The sequence below is a fragment of the Tamandua tetradactyla genome, chromosome 20 (assembly GCF_023851605.1).
Source record: "Tamandua tetradactyla isolate mTamTet1 chromosome 20, mTamTet1.pri, whole genome shotgun sequence".
Classification (NCBI taxonomy): Eukaryota; Metazoa; Chordata; class Mammalia; order Pilosa; family Myrmecophagidae; genus Tamandua; species Tamandua tetradactyla.
This window is the reverse complement of record NC_135346.1, coordinates 4,526,010-4,543,841: the sequence shown is the minus strand read 5'-3', so window position 1 is coordinate 4,543,841 and position 17,832 is coordinate 4,526,010. Positions and strand designations below refer to the sequence as shown.

Genomic DNA, 17,832 nt, shown 5'->3' with positions numbered 1-17,832 from the left:
CAGCCTAAGACAGGCAGGCTGGTTCATAGCCTCAGAGAGCCATCCTCTGCAGGAAGCTCCCAGTTCTCTCCTAATCTCCTTCACAGTCCTTGACTACAGTCCTCTTTCGCCGTCTGCTTTCTACTCCTGGCATCACTTGTTATCCGTGTGCTCCTGTGTTGCTTACCTGGCAACCCCACCCACAGTATGACACTTCCTGGTGTTCCAAATAAGACCGAACACAGTGTTCCGCACCTTGTAAAAGTTCCTGGTAAGTATCTTCTTAATAAACTAAACATACCCATTTGCTGGGTCATGAAATAGTCACCTGGTTTCCGCCTCAGAGGGCGCAAAGCAGTGTGGAGGGAAGCCAAGGGGATTTTCAAAAAAAGGAATATGATACGTGGTTTGGGAAAGGGAAAGTGGCAGGCCATTAGGGAGGACAACGAAAGAGGTGAGCTCTGAAGAGGGGAACAGGAAGCCAACAGGCACTGAACGTCTGATCTCTCCAGACCAGCTGTGACCCAGAGATCTGTCCTAGCTTTCACACACAGCAGGCAATTCCAAGGGCAACTGGGCTCCAAAAGCCCTTTGTGTGGACAGATAGGGTCCGAGTCAGGTTAAATGTGCACTCCCTCTCCTCCTGCCGTAAGCTGTTCCCAAGCTCCTATGGGAAGTATTGATACCACCAACCTCACAGGCCTGAAGGATAAACAAGGCAACGTGTGGCGTGTGCGCTGTAAACAAATACCTTTCTGGTATCTGCTGCCCTCTGCCGACAGACCATGGCCATGACAATCAGAGAAGCCTATCTCCACGAGGCTTGAGGTTTCCTGCCACCAGCTAACCTCTGTAACGGTGACAAAATGTGGGTAAAGATTGTTAGGCTTGACAAAATCACATCCAGATGAGGACGGAAAGCTAACACTCAGTGGAGTCTCGTTTTCTAGCACAAGATGAGGAGAGGCCTTAAGTGCACTGCCTCCTAAAGCTGCAGAGAATCCTTACTATGAATAATTGTGGCTGATATTCATTGATTCATTCACTCCTTCCCATTTTACAAGTGATAAGATTGAGGCATAAAGAAATTTGATAATTCCTCTAGAGACATGGAGAGGTCATGGTCTGTGCCTCTCTGGAAATTGTCTTTCTAATAAAGTCTCCTGCTACAGTTTGGAACTGGGAGAGAGGGAAGGGTGAGGATCAAGACATATTTACTGAGCATCTATCAGGAGTCAGGCATGAGCTGGTCGCCAGGGAGACTGAAGTGACAATCCCAGGCCCTCAGGTGGGAATGACCCAGTCCAAAAGAATTCCTTACCACCAAGCGTGAAATGTGGCAAATGGCATGGTACTGGAATGGGAAATGACTTACATTCCTGTATCTTGACCATCTCTTGCTCACCTTAAAATAAAAGCCCTTGATGCTCCAGTTAAATAAATAACCGAGATATTTCTCAGTTCTTTTCCCCAGCAATATTTCCTAAAATGTGACTACACTCACTCCCTCCACTTTCTCACTTCCCTTTACTGTGAAGTCATCCATAGAAGGGCTCAAGAATTGGGACTCTAGGTTCCAACAGTTCGAGATGGAATTGCCTCCACTAATTACTGCAAGACTAGTGCAGACTAGGTCCCCTCCCCATGCCTCTGTGTTCTCATCTGTAAACTGGAATGTGGTTCTACCCATACCTACTCCCATAACATCACTGTGGCCATTAAATGGCAAACATGCCTGGCCTGTGACATGCAAGCCACTATATTAAGGGGAGGATAAATTTGCTACATCTGTTTTCTTCCATGTGGAAGAAATACCATTAGCTTTAAGCCCTCCTGATCTTTCTCACCCCTCATTCATTATATCCAGCGTGAGTGAAGGGACTTACCTGATAAGTATTCATAAGGAGAAATGGGGTGTGCAGTTTACTGGGCTTCTCCATGCTAGGAGCTTCCTAGGTCGAACGTCTGCTCCTAAGGGCTGGGAAGGAAGTCCATACCCAAAGTGCCCTCCCAGAAAGCCCCTCCACTCAAGGACATAATTCATGCGCACACACGGCTTTTCCAATGATGGAGGAAATATGTTGGCACCCATTTACCTACAGCCTTATTGAAATTCTTAATTAACTTCAGAAACCACGTTGGGGATGGCTCCCTCTGTGATCTGATGACGTCAAATGTCATGATGAGGACTCACTACGTGGTGGTTCCTCTTGGCCAGTCCACTGTCACCTCCCCATGCTGGCCAAGCCCTCGTACACCTCTAACTCCTGGCTTTTGCTCTGCCTCTTCTTAGTCTCTAGGACACCTTTCCAACCCCAGGTTTCCTACCGGCCTCCTGACAGCTCCTACTCTGACCCGTGGCTGACCACACCTTCACTGGGCTCTAAATGCTGGCGCCTCAGGCCAAAGCCTTTTGCACTCCACCTGCCGGCTCAAGCGCTTATTTGCCAAGGCCTGATTCCAACGATGTTTCACAGGTATCTCTGACCAAATAAGGCGAAACTCAAACCCGTTGAGCCCCATTTGGGAAGTAACCTCTTAACCAGGGTCACCAGATAAAATACAAAATGTCATTAAATCTGCATTTCAGATGGACAATAAATAATTTTAGTGTAAGTACATCCTAAATATTGCATGAGACAAACAGAATTATGTAAAATATGACTTTACTGGGTATCCAGTGTATTTATTTGGTAAACTAGCAATCCTAGTCTTATCTTTTCCCTTTATGTGCACATCCAGACCCATCTAGGACCCCAGCCGTCTGGCAACTTTGTCTCAGTCTGAGGCACCACAGGGGTTTAGACAGCAGCCACACCCCCTACTCACAGACCCCTCCCCGCCGGTGGCACCCATCACCTCACAGCACTGCATGGCAGGGAACTGGCTTGTCCCACCTATCCATACCTGCCCACCACTCAAGTACTCATCCCCTCTGCCCAGACGCCCTCCCCTCCTTCTGTAGCCTCGAAAGCTCCATTTCGTCCTTCAGCTCTAGGCTCAGGTGACAACTCCTATGAGGTCTTCCCTGACCCCTCCCCACAAACAGCCTCCCACTTCACTTTGCTCTTCCCCTCCTGGCCCATCCTTACTCCCCCTTTCACCTGTTTCCTCCCCTGCTACAAACAGTAAAACACGCTTTTACATTTATTTATAAATACATTTATTATTATCTATAAATACATTTGTTATTTAAATAAAACCAGGGACAGACTTCCCTCCCCCCAACACAGATCCACACCCACATCCTCATCCCCTCTCTCCTCCCCACCTGATGGCCACCTCAAACCCAACGGTTCTCATCATGACCATCCTCTCTCACCCCTGAGGACAGGGAGACATCCTCGCTTGACCCCCTTTGATGCGTCCATGCAGAGGTCCACTCCTGAGTGAGCAGCAGAGGGAAAAGGCTGACGTAGGCTTTCTTCTGTCTACAGCCGACTCTCCACCCTCCTGGGGTAGGACAACGGCAAGGACCAGCTCACCCAAGGCAACCCCAGACTCTGGCATAGCCTCCCTGACGCCCCCTCCTCACAGTGAGGGGACATGGCAAGGCACCTGGGGCCTCTCTCCCCTGGCCAACCCCACCCAATCAGGGAGTTACAAGGCATGGCAGTCATGTCCAGCAACTCCCTGAGGGATCCTGGAGTCAGGGTTGTTTGGAGAAGTACAAAGGAGAGCAATTGAGCACCAAATTCCCTAACTCCATCGTGCAGAAGGGTGCTGAAATTCAGTTCAGCACCCTCTACCCAGAAAAAAAGTCAACCGTACTCTGCAGCAGGAGTATGAGGGGCGGGAATGGCAGGACCTCAGTCACTAGGAACTCACTGCAGCTTCACAACCCCCTCCCCGACGTGGATCCCATGGGAGACCCAATAGCACCTTTGCAATCTTAAGGGCCCAGCCCAGCTGAGGAAACACCACACACACCGGGAGCCAGTCTGGAGATGGTGGTGTTCCTTCAGTTGATACCTCCCAGACATCATCACTCATCCCAGACATCATGTTTTGGGGTACATATAACAAAAGCACTAAGGTCACAATGAGGGTTGAGCCCTAAAGGAAGCGGGCAGTGTCCTCAATAGAGGAGAGCACATTATGTTTATACTCAGGCAGCCTGGCACAGGGGAACACAGGCACAGGGTTTCCAAGAGGGCTCAGCAGCATCCCTGGGGCCTCATCAGGATACCTGAAGGTGGAGGTTTGAGGGGCAGGGGACCAATGTGAGGAGTGCCTGTCCATCCACTCAGGCTTTGGGGACAGGGTGTACGATGTCAAACTCGATCCCAGCACCCACCTTCTCTGCTTGGCTTCCCTGTGCCTTCTAGATCAAGTTTCCTGAGGGGAAAAAGCCAGACAGAAGGAGAAAGTCCAGACAGGAAGAACTAAGCAAAAGGATTCAAACAGGTGGTGAGGACCCAGCAGCAGAGGGAGAGAAGAATGAGCCAGAGCAAGCCTTCTGCAAAGGTAAGGCAAAGTGAGAGCTGCCACCTGGACAAGCGAGGCTGTGAGGAGCCACAACAGATGCAGGGGATCGAAACAGAGCCAACCTCTCAAACTGAAACAGTGGAGGTGACTTCTGGGGGGAGAAGGATCCCAAAAGAGAGGGGCTGAGGGATCTGTGGGCCCTGAGTGGGATTGCGGTGGACAAATTGAGTCTGCCAGCATCTGAGGATGGGCCTACAGACTCACACTGCGCTGGTGGCGACCCCCACGGCCCCCACTGTCACTCCCCCGCCGTCCCCCACTCCTGGGACCCAGCTCCTGGCCATCCAGACTGGCGTGGTCAGAAAGGCCCCACAGGTGCTCTACTGAGTCACATTTCTGTAGGTCAGAGGCGACAGTACGCAGGCTCAGCAGGCTCAGCGTGTCCGTGTCAGGGGCGAGTCCAGGCCCCAGGCTGCTGCCCTCCTCTAGCCCCCCACCCTCAGCCCCCTCAATCTCACTGTCCCCAGCCTCGCCGCCCTCGGGCCCAGCCTCGGCCCCAACCGGAGAGGAGCGCCGTGGGCCTGGGGGTTGTGAGGGCAGGCCCCGGCGGCGTGCGTGAATCTGCTCGCTGATCTGCTCCAGGTTCCTCAGGGCCACGGAGTAGCGGGTCTTGGCCTGGGCCACCTGCTGCTCCAGCTCAGTCACCTTGGCCTTGTGCTCCTGCAGAGGGCGGCGCAGTGCAGAGGTGACCTCAGGGCCCGCAGGACATCCTCCCAAGCATGCTCCATCAACAGCTGCCCTGCTCCTAATCAGACCCTTCCGTCCAAGACCTTCCACCCAGCACTTCCTCCCAACCTGCTCTTCCTCCTCCTCCTCTTCTCTGCAGTGTTCCCACTTTCCCCATCTAGCCGGTCCCTCTTCCCCATCCCCTGGTTTCAGCCAACTCTCATTTTTTCTCTGGCTTACCATCTTTCTCCTACCCCCAACCCCCACACAGGCTGGTCTAGCAGGACAGCCCTGAGAGGCAGACCAGCAACGCCTCTGCCTGCCTTCACCTTCAGTGCCTGCCCCCTTCCCAGTACTCTGGCCCATCCAACTATCCCCTCCTCCCCCACTCAGTTACCTCCAGGATCTGGCTGAACTGGGCCTTGAGCTCGAAGTAGGGGCGGCTCTTGCCAATGGCCCGGCGGAGGGTCTTCTGTAGAGCCTGGACCCGGGCCTCAGCCTGTTGGCACAGCCGCGTCACCCGCTGATGCTCCCGCTCACCATGGAGCCGCTCCTCCTCTGCCTCGTTCACCTAAGTCCAAATGGGACAGCGAGGTCACACATCACTGAGCTGGGACCCACTCTCATGCCGCCTACCCCTGGCCTCTGTCCCAGATACCACTCCAAGCACTTGCTGCTCCAAACATCTGAACAAGGAAGGTCTTCCAAGCACTGCTCACTGTCTCCACTGAGTCCAAGATGGCATGAGCTCCCAAGGCATGCAGGACAACGGTGTGTCCATGCACAGCACAGAGCTTCTTCCCATCTCTTCTGGACCTGCCACCAGATATTCCTGGCCTTCAAAGACTGCACCTCGAGCACATGCCTCTGTGGCTACCTGTTCCCCATGCTCTTGTCTAATCAGTTACCTGTACTACTGGTCATTCAGCTCTGTTGCTGGTAGGAGAGGGATCTTGGGCACTTCTCAACCACTCAGAGTATCTCAGGAATATCTGTCTGTAACCATATGTGCAGCAGGACCATTCTTGGGGACCCTTCATGCTGGGGACTGAGAAGGCTCCCTGTGGGGAATGTAGGAGGCCATGGCTCTCTGTACTAGGTTGTTCAGATCTCCACACCTTGAGTATGCACGGTTCAGAGCTACATCAGAGCAAGGTTCTGACTGCCTCATCCATACACAGCTGGATAGACCTCCTGAGTCTGGCTCGGCTGCTTCCTGAGGCCTGAGTCTTGTCCTGCCCCACAAGTGTCCACCAACTGCTAATGCCCTGCCCTGCACAACCTCTACTCCTATTCCCAAGGGGGCTCTGGAGCAGAAACAGAGCTCCTGCTCTGCACAAGGCATGTGCCTGGAATAAAGGGCTCAACAAGAACCATCTGAGACATGACTCCCCAGCGAGGAGATGATGCTTGCCGTTTAGCACACTGAGCCAGTGTTAGGGATCCTCCCACTCCTTGGTCCCCCTTTCAGAAGCGTGGAGACGATACACAAAATAGACTTTAAAAGTTAAAAATGAACATGGCAGAGCTCAAAAGCAGGAAAGAGGGAACATTCTAAAAACAAGCCAAGTGGTCACAGCTGAACATAATGAAATGTGAGTGCTGAATCTGGAGCATACAGATGATAGGGATAAACTGGAGGTCAGTTCCACATCTGGAGGTCAAGTTTTGAGTCAAGTCCAAAAAGACATTCTAAATTAGAGGGAAACAGAATATATGGGAAGCACTGGAGCCAAACAGAGTGGAGAATGAGGAACAGGTTTTGGTTGAAACAGAATCAAAGCTGAGGCAAGACTGGAGGGCAAGAGAGAGAGAGACAAAGGAGTGAGGAAATGAATGGACAGCAAAGGAGATAAGGGAAACAGACAGGGTCTTAAGGGCCACTGCCCTGGGCTCACCTTGCAGGTGGCATGGTTGAGCATCTCCTGCCACGTGGGGTCCAGTCGGTTCTTGTCGGCCATAACGCCCTGCTCAGCCACAAACACCATCTCCCGGGCAGCGTTGTGCATGCTCACAGCCCGCTCATACCGCAGCGCTGCCTTCTGTGTCTCCTGCTGGGCCTGTGGGAGAGACGGCTGACTGGCCAGAAGCCCCAGACGAGGCCCCCAGCCACCCACAGACACCTACATGGGCCCCGAGGACAAGACAAGAGGGAGGAAAACTCACTACGACTTTGGCTTCATTTCCCAAACTGTGCTAAGGATAAATGCTAAGGAGACAGCATTCTGTAAAGAATTATTTTAAGAAGATAAATGAGAAACAAAGATTTAAAATAATCATAATGCCAGCGGAGGGTGGGTGTGTAAAATCCAGTCTCCTCATAAGCTGTTGGCTAAAGAGAACTAAGAAAGGCAGCATCACTTTGCTTGGAAGGCAGTCGGTGCCATGGAGCGAGGCCCATGTTCGGGGGTTGAGCTGATGGAAATGACTGGGTGAAGGCTCAGAGACTTTCCATCACAGCCGTGCTTTCGAAGCAGAAGGCTGGAAACAATCCTAAGTTTTTTGGTGATGGTGCACAACACTGTGGATGTAATTAACACCCCTGAATTGCACACTTAGAAGTGGTTAAAATAGAAAATGCCAAGTTGGATATTGGTTACCACAATAAAAATTTTAAAAATGCAAACAAACAAAAAATAAATGAGTTTTCAATGACAATGAACTGGTTAAATGAATAACTGTATACCTAATATAAGGGAATATTAAGGAACCTGTAAAAATGATAGCTTGGATGTATAGCTATTGCCACAGAACCACGTCATAATGCTAAAATAAAATAAAGGGACAAATAGCATATGCTGTATAATTCCATTTTGGGGGACTGTATGTCAAAATGTTAAAAAAAAAAGGGTGGTGCGATGGTGGCTCAGTGGCAGAGTTCTCGCCTGCCATACCGGAGACCTGCATTCACTTCCCAGTGCCTGCCCATGTAAAATAAATAAATAAATAAAAAGTGGTGTCTTGGCATGGTATGGTAGGATTTGGGGTACTTTAAGCTTTCTTGTCTTACTTTATTTTTATGACAGTCGTCCAGTGATGAACACACATTATTTGTGTAAAGGAAAAATATGGAGGAAGGGGGAAAAAAAAGAAAAAAATGCAGAAAAGAGAGACAGAAACCAAAGAGAAGAAAAGAAAGAGAACAAACAAGAGGAAGAAGAGAATGACAGGATGTAGTGCTGGAAGTATATGACACACCAGTAGAGCCTGGTTCCTTACACACTGAAAACACTCAATAAACATGAGCTGGGCTGAACTAAGTTTTCTGGACCATGACTTCCACCCCAACCCTGCCATTGTATAGAAGGCGGACCCACAGCCCACGGTAGTAAAGGATCTCTTCTGGCCAGAGAGCTGGTTCAGAGCAGAGTGAGGTCTAGACTTAGCTCTCTGCTCTCTGTCTGATGTGCTGTCTTGCACTCTGTGCAGAGAAACAAGTGTCCAGAGCCAAGCACTGCGTGCACCCTCCCAAATGCCATACCTCTTTGGCCAGCCTCCGTGCCTCATAGTAGGGTCGGGCCTTCTCGATACAGCTTCCCAGGTGAGAGCCCTGTGTATTGAGCTTCCTTGCCGACTCCTGCAGGATCCTCCGGTAGGTGGTCCGGGCTTCCTGGACAGAGGGAAGGCATGTGCAGGGGGTTCTTGGACCCAACTGTTTCTCAGGTACACCCCTTTCCTCTGCCATTGAATCGAACATGGAGATGTTACGGATTGAACCATGTCCCAAAAAAACAGATATTTCAAGTCCCAACTCCCAATCCAATTAATGTGACCCTATTTGGAAACAGGATCTGTGAAGATGTGGATAGTTAATATGAGGCCAAACCGGACTAGTGTGGACACTAATTCACTGGGACTGGTGTCCTTATAAATTTGGACAGAGGTCAACAGAGAGAGAAGATGTCAGCGAGGCAGAGACTGAGTGAAGCCACAAACCACCACCAAAACCCTGCAGACTTCAGAAGGAGCATGGCTCTGCCAACAAATCCATTTCGGACTTCTGACCTCCAGAACTGTGAGACAGTAGATCTCTGTTGTTTTAAGCCACTCAGTTTGTGGTATTTGATTACGGCAGACCTAGGGAACTAAGACAGAGGGAGACAGACAGATGGCCCCAGAACCTGTCCAAGGATGCAAGGATGCGGAGCAGCACTCACATCCAGCTGCAGCTCCACCTGGTTGATCTCCTCGCTGGCCTGATTCAGATGCTCCAGCTCCTCCTGCCACAGAGAATCACAACAGTCAGGAAGGAAGGAGCCTCCTGTGAATAGGCAGGAGCAGGACAACTGTGCAGAGAAGAAACAGAGAAGATGTGTTCAATGCCTCCTTATCAGAGACCAAGTATAGGCAGTCTCAGGATATACTCACAATTCTGCCTTTGTTCTTGGTCTGAAAATCCCCAATTTAAAGATGAGGGAACCGAGGCTCAGAGAAGATGACTCTTTCATGTGCACAGCAAAATGTCAGAGACATCCGCAATCTCTCTGTGAAACCACACCTTCTTCTAGAACACCAGCCAGCACAGAGTTCTCCTGGGAGATAAAGCTCTGCCACAGAGAGAGGACGAGTTCCCTGGCCAGAGCAAGGCCGCTCACTAAGCACATAGTTAATACACACTTACCACAGCTCAGCGCTGTAGGAAACCCGAGAATTCAGAACACAAAGGCCCACCGAGGGAGCCCAGTAAGTAAGTAACAGGCCTTTGCTGGTGAGAGGAGTCACGTGAGGGTGGGGTGGGTGCTGGAGAGGGTGGCAGGAGAAGGCCAGGCAGGCTGCCCACAAGACTTGCATCCAGGCTGGGCCTTGATGGACAAACAGAAAAGCCACAAACTACATAGACTGTGCTTCAGGAGGGCCACGAATTAGGCTCAGAACTTTCCAGAACAGAGCTATCTAAAAGAAATACAATGAGCCAAAAATGGAATCTTTAATTTAGAATTCCATTTTTAAGAGGTAAGAAGAAACAGATAAAGCAAGAATATATTTCATTTAACCCCAAGTATTATCATTTTGACATGCAGTCAACATAAAAAAAATAATACTTTTAGCCACATAGTTTACATTCCTTTTTTTCTCGTTGTACTAAGTCTCTGAAATTCAAGGAGTATCCGAACCTCACAGCACATCTCACCTTGGCCCACCCACATTCCCAGCACTCAGCAGCACGTGGTACAGGCTCCTGCACGGGACCACCTAGGTCTCGCATTCGATACATACAAGCATCCTGCCTATTACACAACCCAGTGTCCATACAATAAAACACAAAACAAGTTTTTAGGAGAGACACAACCACTCTGGACCTGAAGGCCCTGCTCTGTCCAGAGAACCCCAGAGGAGGTCTTGGTGGTGACACTAACATCACCCAGACAGCTGTTCCTACAAAGGCAGTAGCCATCAGCAGAGGGGAACCCCCCAAAAAGCCCTCAGAAAAGGAAAGTGAGAGGTAACGTGATGCCAAGCAACACCCAGCTTCCTATAGTTCTGAGTTGACCCAAAGTGGGCTTCAGACAATGGAGAAAGAATGCAGATAGTTTCAGCATTCCCCCAGAATGTTCTCTTTCTCAATTCACTTGTACTTAATAGATAGGAAACAATGGGTGATTTGCCCAAGGAGAGGTAATAAGTGATAGAAGCCGGATCTACCTCTAGAACCTGAACTTTCACCTCACTTTCCTGCCACCGTGATCACACTGTCAGAACTAAGCAGTCTCTGGATAGACTCCTCAGAGAAGACACCTAGGACAACCACAGCCCTGGTAGGAAACAGATCAGTTCCAGGAATGCAATTAATATTGATTTGGGAGGAGGGGAAAAGCAGGGACGAAAAGAGGCGGCAAGGCCACCCTATGATGAACCAAGGTTGAAGACAGAATGCCCACTGGGTTCCACAGTCCCTTAGCTTCCAATCTCTAAGTCCCAGCTGATGAAGATGAAGAGAGGAATGAATGTCCAAGCGCAAGTCATCCCCACTGGAAAAATGACTTACAGGGCTCTTGGCTACTGGCAAAGAGCAGAAAGGATATCATCATTCTATACGGGAACTCACACTCACACCCCCACAGCACCTCAAACAATTAAAAGCCTTCTGAGGATGACAAAATTGGCTTCCAGGGAGGTCAGCAGATCTAACAGGTCAAGGAAATGGATGCTGAGCAGAGCAGGCTGAGGGGCAGGGTGGGTAGTGAAAGGTGCAGAGACAGCCAGACCAGGGCAAGAGTGAGCGGGAAGCCACTGTCCACGCTAATGTGGGCAGTCAGCATTATGTTCCATTTGGTCTGTACTACCAGAGACTCATGTCACTGGGCTAAAGTGAAATTTGGGAGGACAAAGCCTGAGTCAGCAGACTATCATCCACGAGTGGGCAGGCACTAGGAAGGATGACCTTCCCAGAGTTTGCTGGGTACCTTCCCAGGATGCTAGGTCACTGAGCCAATGCATGGGCACTTAGGCCATGACAGCTTTCGTCCTACTTAGTCGGGATGATCAAAAGATTCAAGCTGATTCTAAATTGGAGCCAGGGTGAAGCAGGGCCTAAGAGCTTGGAAATAAGGAAAATGAGTTTGCCCCGTGGCAGTTAAACTGATACATCCAGATGGGACTCAGAAGATGCAAAATCACCCTAAAAATTCTGAATAGGAGAAGGTAAGACTTTATAATATCCGCAGTGTATCAGCATTTAAGGGAAGAATGTACCCAGTGCAAAGGAACCTGGACAGTCAGAGAAAGTCACATGCAAGAATAACAGCGCAAGCGCAGTGGAGGCAAGGCGCTCCTATGCCCCTCAGTAAATTCTAACCCTTGCAGAACCTATCCAAAAGAAAACTTCCTGTGATGATAGAAATGGTTTATTTCTGCATGGACAATACAGCACCTGGGGATCAGCATTTTTAATGCAGTTTTAATTGATTTTTATTAAAGCAGCTACTTGAAGCTAGAGACTGCCCTATTGACCAGCACAGTATGAAAAAGACTTTTACTACTACTGGCTTCACCTGTAATGAGCATCGGAAAAATACACAGGGGCAGGAGAGGCCAAGGAAGGAGACTGCAGTGGAATCTCTTCCGGAGAAGCCTCATCTAGAGCAGGGCAAGAATACTGAGGGGGCAGAGAGGGGGGTGAAGCAGTTACACAGTCCTCCTCCCCAAGGAACAGACTGGGGTCTCTTTCTCAAAGTGCTACCTACAAACTCTCGTCAAAGAATAAGCAAAAAGAGTTGGTCAAGGTTTCTCAACAAAAATAGCAAAAAAAAAAAAAAGAATCAGTGAAAGAAAAAAATCATAAGACTGTGTTAGAGCACAGTAGGAAGGAGTCATACAAGCTAGCTAGAGTGGCCCCTCACTTTACAGATGAAGAAAGTGTGGCTCAGAGAGCTTAAACCCCTTGCTTAAAAATCATGGGGTTGGAACAGATATTATATGGTCTCCTTTAGAAAATACTTAAAAGAAAATTGGGGCCTAGATTCTAAGCTCTTATAGCATTCATTTCGTCCAGAGCTGTAATTGTTTTTTCTAGATTTGGCATGCTGTGCTACATATGTATAACTTGGTATTTCCCTGGAACTTTAAGTAGAGGTATGACACCTAAGATTCAGAGTAGGAGTTCTACAGCTCTGAAAGTCAGCATTGCCACATACAACAATGGTTAAAGAAACCAAAAAAGACATCAGGCTTCAATGAGAGATAAGAACAAAGTCGAGCGTGTCAGGACTACTGTAAACCAGAATACAAGGGTAAGGAGGACGTTGTACTTTAAAACTTCATCTACTGTATGAGACCAAAGGAAGGGAGGTTTATTTCGTTCAAAACCTAAATTATCTATAGCACATAATATAACTCAACGTGTCTAGATAGTTCATTTAAACAACCCAAACATATGAAGCCCAGAATGAGAACTATCTTAATATAATACCTGGATACATCCCAGAGTATGTTGAGCAGATAATTAGAAAGTACTGGCAAAGTCCCTTGAGGGACGGGGGAAGAAATATGGAACTATTAAACTTTACCACCGAAGAAATCCCTATTACTGTCGCAAACATTAGGAACTTCCAAGTCAATAGGCCAAGTCCTTGATCCTGAGGCTTATTTAAGTAGCAGAGAAGCTAAGCCTATCTATTGTTATGCCTAAGAGTTACTTCCAGAGGACCTCTTTTGTTGCTCAGATGTGGCCTCTCTCTCTCTGTCTTAGCCCAACTCTGCAAGTAAAATCATTACCCTCCCCACTGTGTAGCACCTGACATTCCAGGGATGAAAGTCTCCCTGGCAACGTGGGATTATGAATCTCAGGGATGAGTCTGGCTCTGGCACTATGGGATTGACAACGCCTTCCTGATCAAAAGGTGTAAAAGAAATGTAACAAAATAAGGTATCAGTGGCTGACAGACTTCAAGTAAGAGTTGAGAGGCTACTCTGGAGGCTACTCTTATGCAAGCTTCAGCTAGCTAATTAGTACTTACCATGAATTGCCAAACCTCAACCAAAACCATCCCTATCAACCCTAAAGAATACCTAGGGTTCTAGCTGAGATTTTATAAAACTCCCATGCACTATGATTACTTTCCAGAAATCTATACTCTCCAGATGGGTCCCTGGACCAGATAAGTCCTGAAACCCAGAGGGACAAGCCTCTCCAGAACATCAACTAGTCCATTTTCCTATCCCATATTATCAATAGCCCTTCCCAACATGAAAAAGTTAAAATGGGCATTGCCCAAATACCCCTAAAGACTGGGAGAAAGATCAAAGGAGAAGGAGGAGTTATAACTGAGAAGACAGGATTTAACATATGAATATGACAGCTGAATCATTATATTGATATTTTTTTTACTCTCCAGTATCTTGAAGCAGCTAGAAGGAAAAACCTAAAATTGTAGAACTGTAGCCCATACCACACTTTGAAATCTGTTCTATAACTACTTATTACAATGCACTTTGGAATTTATTGCTTTTCTGTATGTTATATTTCACACACACACACACAAGTTTAAAAAAAAAAAAAAAAACAGGGGTATAAGGGTAGTTCAATGGCAGAATTCTCACCTGCTATACAGGAGACCCAGGTTTGATTCCTGGCCCATGCACTTCCCAAAAACAAAACAAACATGCAAACAAACAAATAAACAAAAATCCAACAAATGGTGTGCAATAAAGGGATACTCACATGGAAAAAGAATGAAATGTGACCTTACTATGAAGCATACAAAACAAACAAACAAAACATGGGGTCAGAAGTTGCATGAATCTCAGCCTAAAGCTTTTTTCACTGCAACTCGTTTCCCTAATGGGCAACAAATTTATAGAATTAGCAGGAGAAATTGAACTGATTTTAATGCAATGCCTATGAGGCAGAGCAGAAGTAAATTACTGCAAAAACAAAAGGATTGCCACTACTCCATTACAAGCATTGACAGTTCAAGAGAAGCCTGCTTCCACCATATCCAGGAACCTATACCAAGGACAGGGATGATGGCAGGGCCAGCTCTGACTTCTCAACTCGCTAGAGTAATCCAATTAGAGCTAGCTGACAGAGAAGTTCAGGAATGCAAGCCCCAGGATGTTCTTGCTCACCTACACAGAGGTGAGTCATTTCTACATCATAATCTCAGAGATGCTACTGGACCAAATGACAGACTCAGAACCCAAGCACTCAGAAGTGTCCTGGCTCTCACCTACCCAACCAGCTTCCCCAGGCCCTGTTTCTAGCCAGTACCTGGAAATACTCCAGTTCCGCCTTGGCCATGCATCTCTCTACAGTGCTCCTTTCTCCTCACCCACTGATGCCAGATCCCCTTCACAAAGATATGTCTGTCCTACCAACTAGAAGGTAAACACACCAAGGCAAAAAACTGACTCTTCCATCCCTCTGGTATACTGACACAGCAACCCGAGAGCCAGAAAATGTACATTCTTAAGAACTGACCATGAGTGATGCAACTCCCTGGAACACATGGAATTTCCTTATAGGTCTAAACTTGATGGTACCTTTCTAAGATGTCAAAGGTCTCACCCTTTACAGATGTGCAACCCCCTGGGAGGTACTGATAATACGGTGAGAGAAGGATAAAGATTCCACCAGTGTTATCTCCTTGCACATCCCACTCATGCAGCTTCTCAGAGCAAACAGCCCCCTCTGCTTATCTGGAAAGGAAAACAACAGTTCTACAGTAGAAACTTATTCCCTCCGTTGACCTAAGTGTGCTTCCCTGTGCCTGCCACCAATCAGTTGCTTTGCTTCCTTAGTGACACCTTCAGCAACACACCCCCAGCACTCACTCACATCCAGTCTTTCCCTGCACTCTCAACAGCACTTTAGACACACACCTCGTTTGCACTTGTTACACTATACTGTAACTGTTTGTTGACAAACTTGTCTTTTCTTTCCTGTCCCAAGACAGGAGGGTGAGAATAAGTTTAACCCTTCAATCACCTGACAGCTCTTCAGGAAGACTGAAATCTGGGCTTCCTATCTAACCCCCAACACAGTCTTCTCACCTGTATTCTGGGATCCAGTTCTTCCTCCTCTCTTGGGGACAATTTGGCATCACTGCTGTTGTTCCCTCCACCTCCAGGCTCTTCTGTGACTGGGCTTCTGGGGACTTCATCCTCAACAACCTCTAGCCGCAGCTCCCCCTGTGGGGTCTCCCGTCCACCTGGAACCTGCCTATGTTCAGCCATGCTGACCTGGAGAGGGCAGAGCCCTACACACAAGAGCGGATTGACATGCTGGGACCAGGGCCCCAGCTTGAGGCTTCCTGGCCTTTGAGGAAGCAAGGGAGAAGGGTCTCTCCTCAAAGGGTGGAAAGAGGGGCACAAGAAGAACCCTGCACTCAGGCACCGAGGGTCAGATTGTTGTGGGGTCCCTGTGGACTTGTATGGGCAAAAGTTCTAACCTCCCTGTGACAGGGAGTCCACCAGGAGAGATCTGGAGGACCAGCTCCGAGGCAGGGGGCAAAGGGGGCCTGGATCCTGGGCCGAGGCCGGCGAGGAGGAGCACCATTCGGGAGGGGGGAGGCAGGCGCCTCCAGGCGGGAGTGACAGCAGCTGGGGAGAGAAGGCCGGGGCGAAGCACAGGCGGCTGGAGGATCGTCTCTGGGGAGCTGGAGGGGAAACAAAGGCCGAGTAGAGGGTCACGCCAGCATCAGAACCTCGGCCAGCAGACCTTTCCAACCCCTCAGCCTCCCAAGGACTACACCATCCTCCCCCCCAAATCCCCCCACATTCCAACCAGCCCCCGTCTCAACTTCTATTTTCATCCCTCAAGGACCTTGTCCGGCTCTTCTCCCAGCCCTAGCTCCTCTCGCCACTGCCCCTCCGCCACCAGCGCCTTCCAGACCTTCCTCCGTTCCCCCACTTACTCTTCTGTCTCCCCTGCCCTTCCGCCCATTCCTCCTCAGCCCTGCCCGGCTTTGCAATTCACCTTCTAACCCCTGCCACACCCCACTCCTCTCTCCAACCCTCCGGAGAGTCTGCGCCTCCCGTCTCCAACCCCACTCTCCTTCAAAGCCAACGGCCCGCCCCCAGCCATTCCACACCGTAAGGCGCAAACGCGTCCCTACACAGCCTAATCTCAGTTTACCTTCGTGCTCCGGTGCTCGGAGCTCTTCGGCTGCAAACAATCTCTTCCCCCTCCCTCCCCGCAACAAGACGGTCCAACCACAGACTACGAGGCCGACCGGAAGCGGAACAACATCACACTTAACCCCGCCCGTCCAAACGCCCCTCCCTCCCACTCCCGCGTAGGCCTTGCCCCTGCTGCGTTCCCCAACTCTCGCCCTATCCTGAATCTCGGCTTCCGTACAAAATGGTGTCCCCCAGCGCTTAGGTTCATCGCTCGTTGCCTCGAGTCCATCCTCCACCGAGGCTAGAATGAAAGTAAAAAAAAATCAGCGTGTTTTGCTGATGAAAACAAAGGTGGATAAAGGAACTTGAGAGTCCTGGCTGAATGGGGAAGTGCTAAAAATAAAAACGGAGAATAGACATTTTGCGCCGGAGAGAGGGCTGCCATCTTGCTTTACGGCGCTGCGCCGCGGCGTCTGGGCAGCCTCAAAGTCACTTCTGGCCTCGCCGTGGGGGGACAGATCGCGGCACCGGAAGCGAGCTCGTGGGCTTCCGGCCGCGGCAGTCTGGTTGTTTTCGTCCGTTAATGGCTGGAGTTCTTTGCTGGCTCGCAAGGTCGTTTCCTTGAAGTAACTTTTCTCTTTCGTTGAAGTCAGCGGGACTCCTTAATCCCGGTGTCTCAGCGAACAGCTCTGAGGGGTAAATCCGTCTCCTGAGGGCCGCGCGCGGTGCCCTTCCCGGAGCCAGGCCTGCACACCCGGCACGGGCGCGGAAACCGAACGTCACTTCTGTGGGGTCGTTATCTACAAGGTGAACGCTGATTAGAAACGGTGTCTGAATTAACTAAGTGCCCTCCAGGGCCCAGTGCTCATGAGTGATTAAAGGCTTCAGTCCTAGAAGAAGAAAAGTTTCTATTCGTTACTCGACCTTGTGTGTCTTTACCGACTCTTCCAGAAATAAGCAGACCTGGGACGAGGACTTTGTCGCCACTTCTAGGTGTTGCCAGCCCAGAGCTGAAGGGAAAGGCTTCGGGGTTGGGTTTGGTTTTACGGAAGGCCTAACTTGGACAGAGCCAACTTAAGGTTTCCGCAGGAGGTGGAGAAGGCAAATGGACTACCTCGCCTCGTCCCCGTTAACGACCAC

At 49.4% G+C, this 17,832-nt stretch overlaps 1 protein-coding gene across 4 annotated transcripts; it reads right to left on the bottom strand.

Annotated features, from left to right (window-relative positions):
* Positions 1 to 3,187: 3,187 nt before the first annotated feature.
* SH3BP5L (SH3 binding domain protein 5 like) lies at positions 3,188 to 16,825 on the bottom strand. Of its 4 annotated transcripts, XR_013166641.1 has the most exons (8): positions 16,709 to 16,825; positions 15,625 to 16,229; positions 9,291 to 9,353; positions 8,615 to 8,743; positions 7,032 to 7,193; positions 5,531 to 5,704; positions 4,277 to 5,127; positions 3,188 to 3,432 (listed from the first exon to the last, which is right to left on the bottom strand). XR_013166641.1 is itself a non-coding variant. In XM_077138299.1 (7 exons), the coding sequence occupies exons 2-7, from the start codon at positions 15,805 to 15,807 to the stop codon at positions 4,660 to 4,662; spliced, it is 1,179 nt and encodes a 392-aa protein (XP_076994414.1). In that variant the 5' UTR covers positions 15,808 to 16,229; positions 16,709 to 16,825; the 3' UTR covers positions 3,188 to 4,659. The 4 variants fall into 4 exon arrangements, 3 of the variants coding, with proteins under 3 accessions (XP_076994414.1, XP_076994416.1, XP_076994415.1); XM_077138299.1 differs by having other exon boundaries at positions 3,188 to 5,127; XM_077138301.1 differs by lacking the exon at positions 16,709 to 16,825 and adding an exon at positions 16,665 to 16,698 and having other exon boundaries at positions 3,188 to 5,127.
* Positions 16,826 to 17,832: the final 1,007 nt, after the last annotated feature.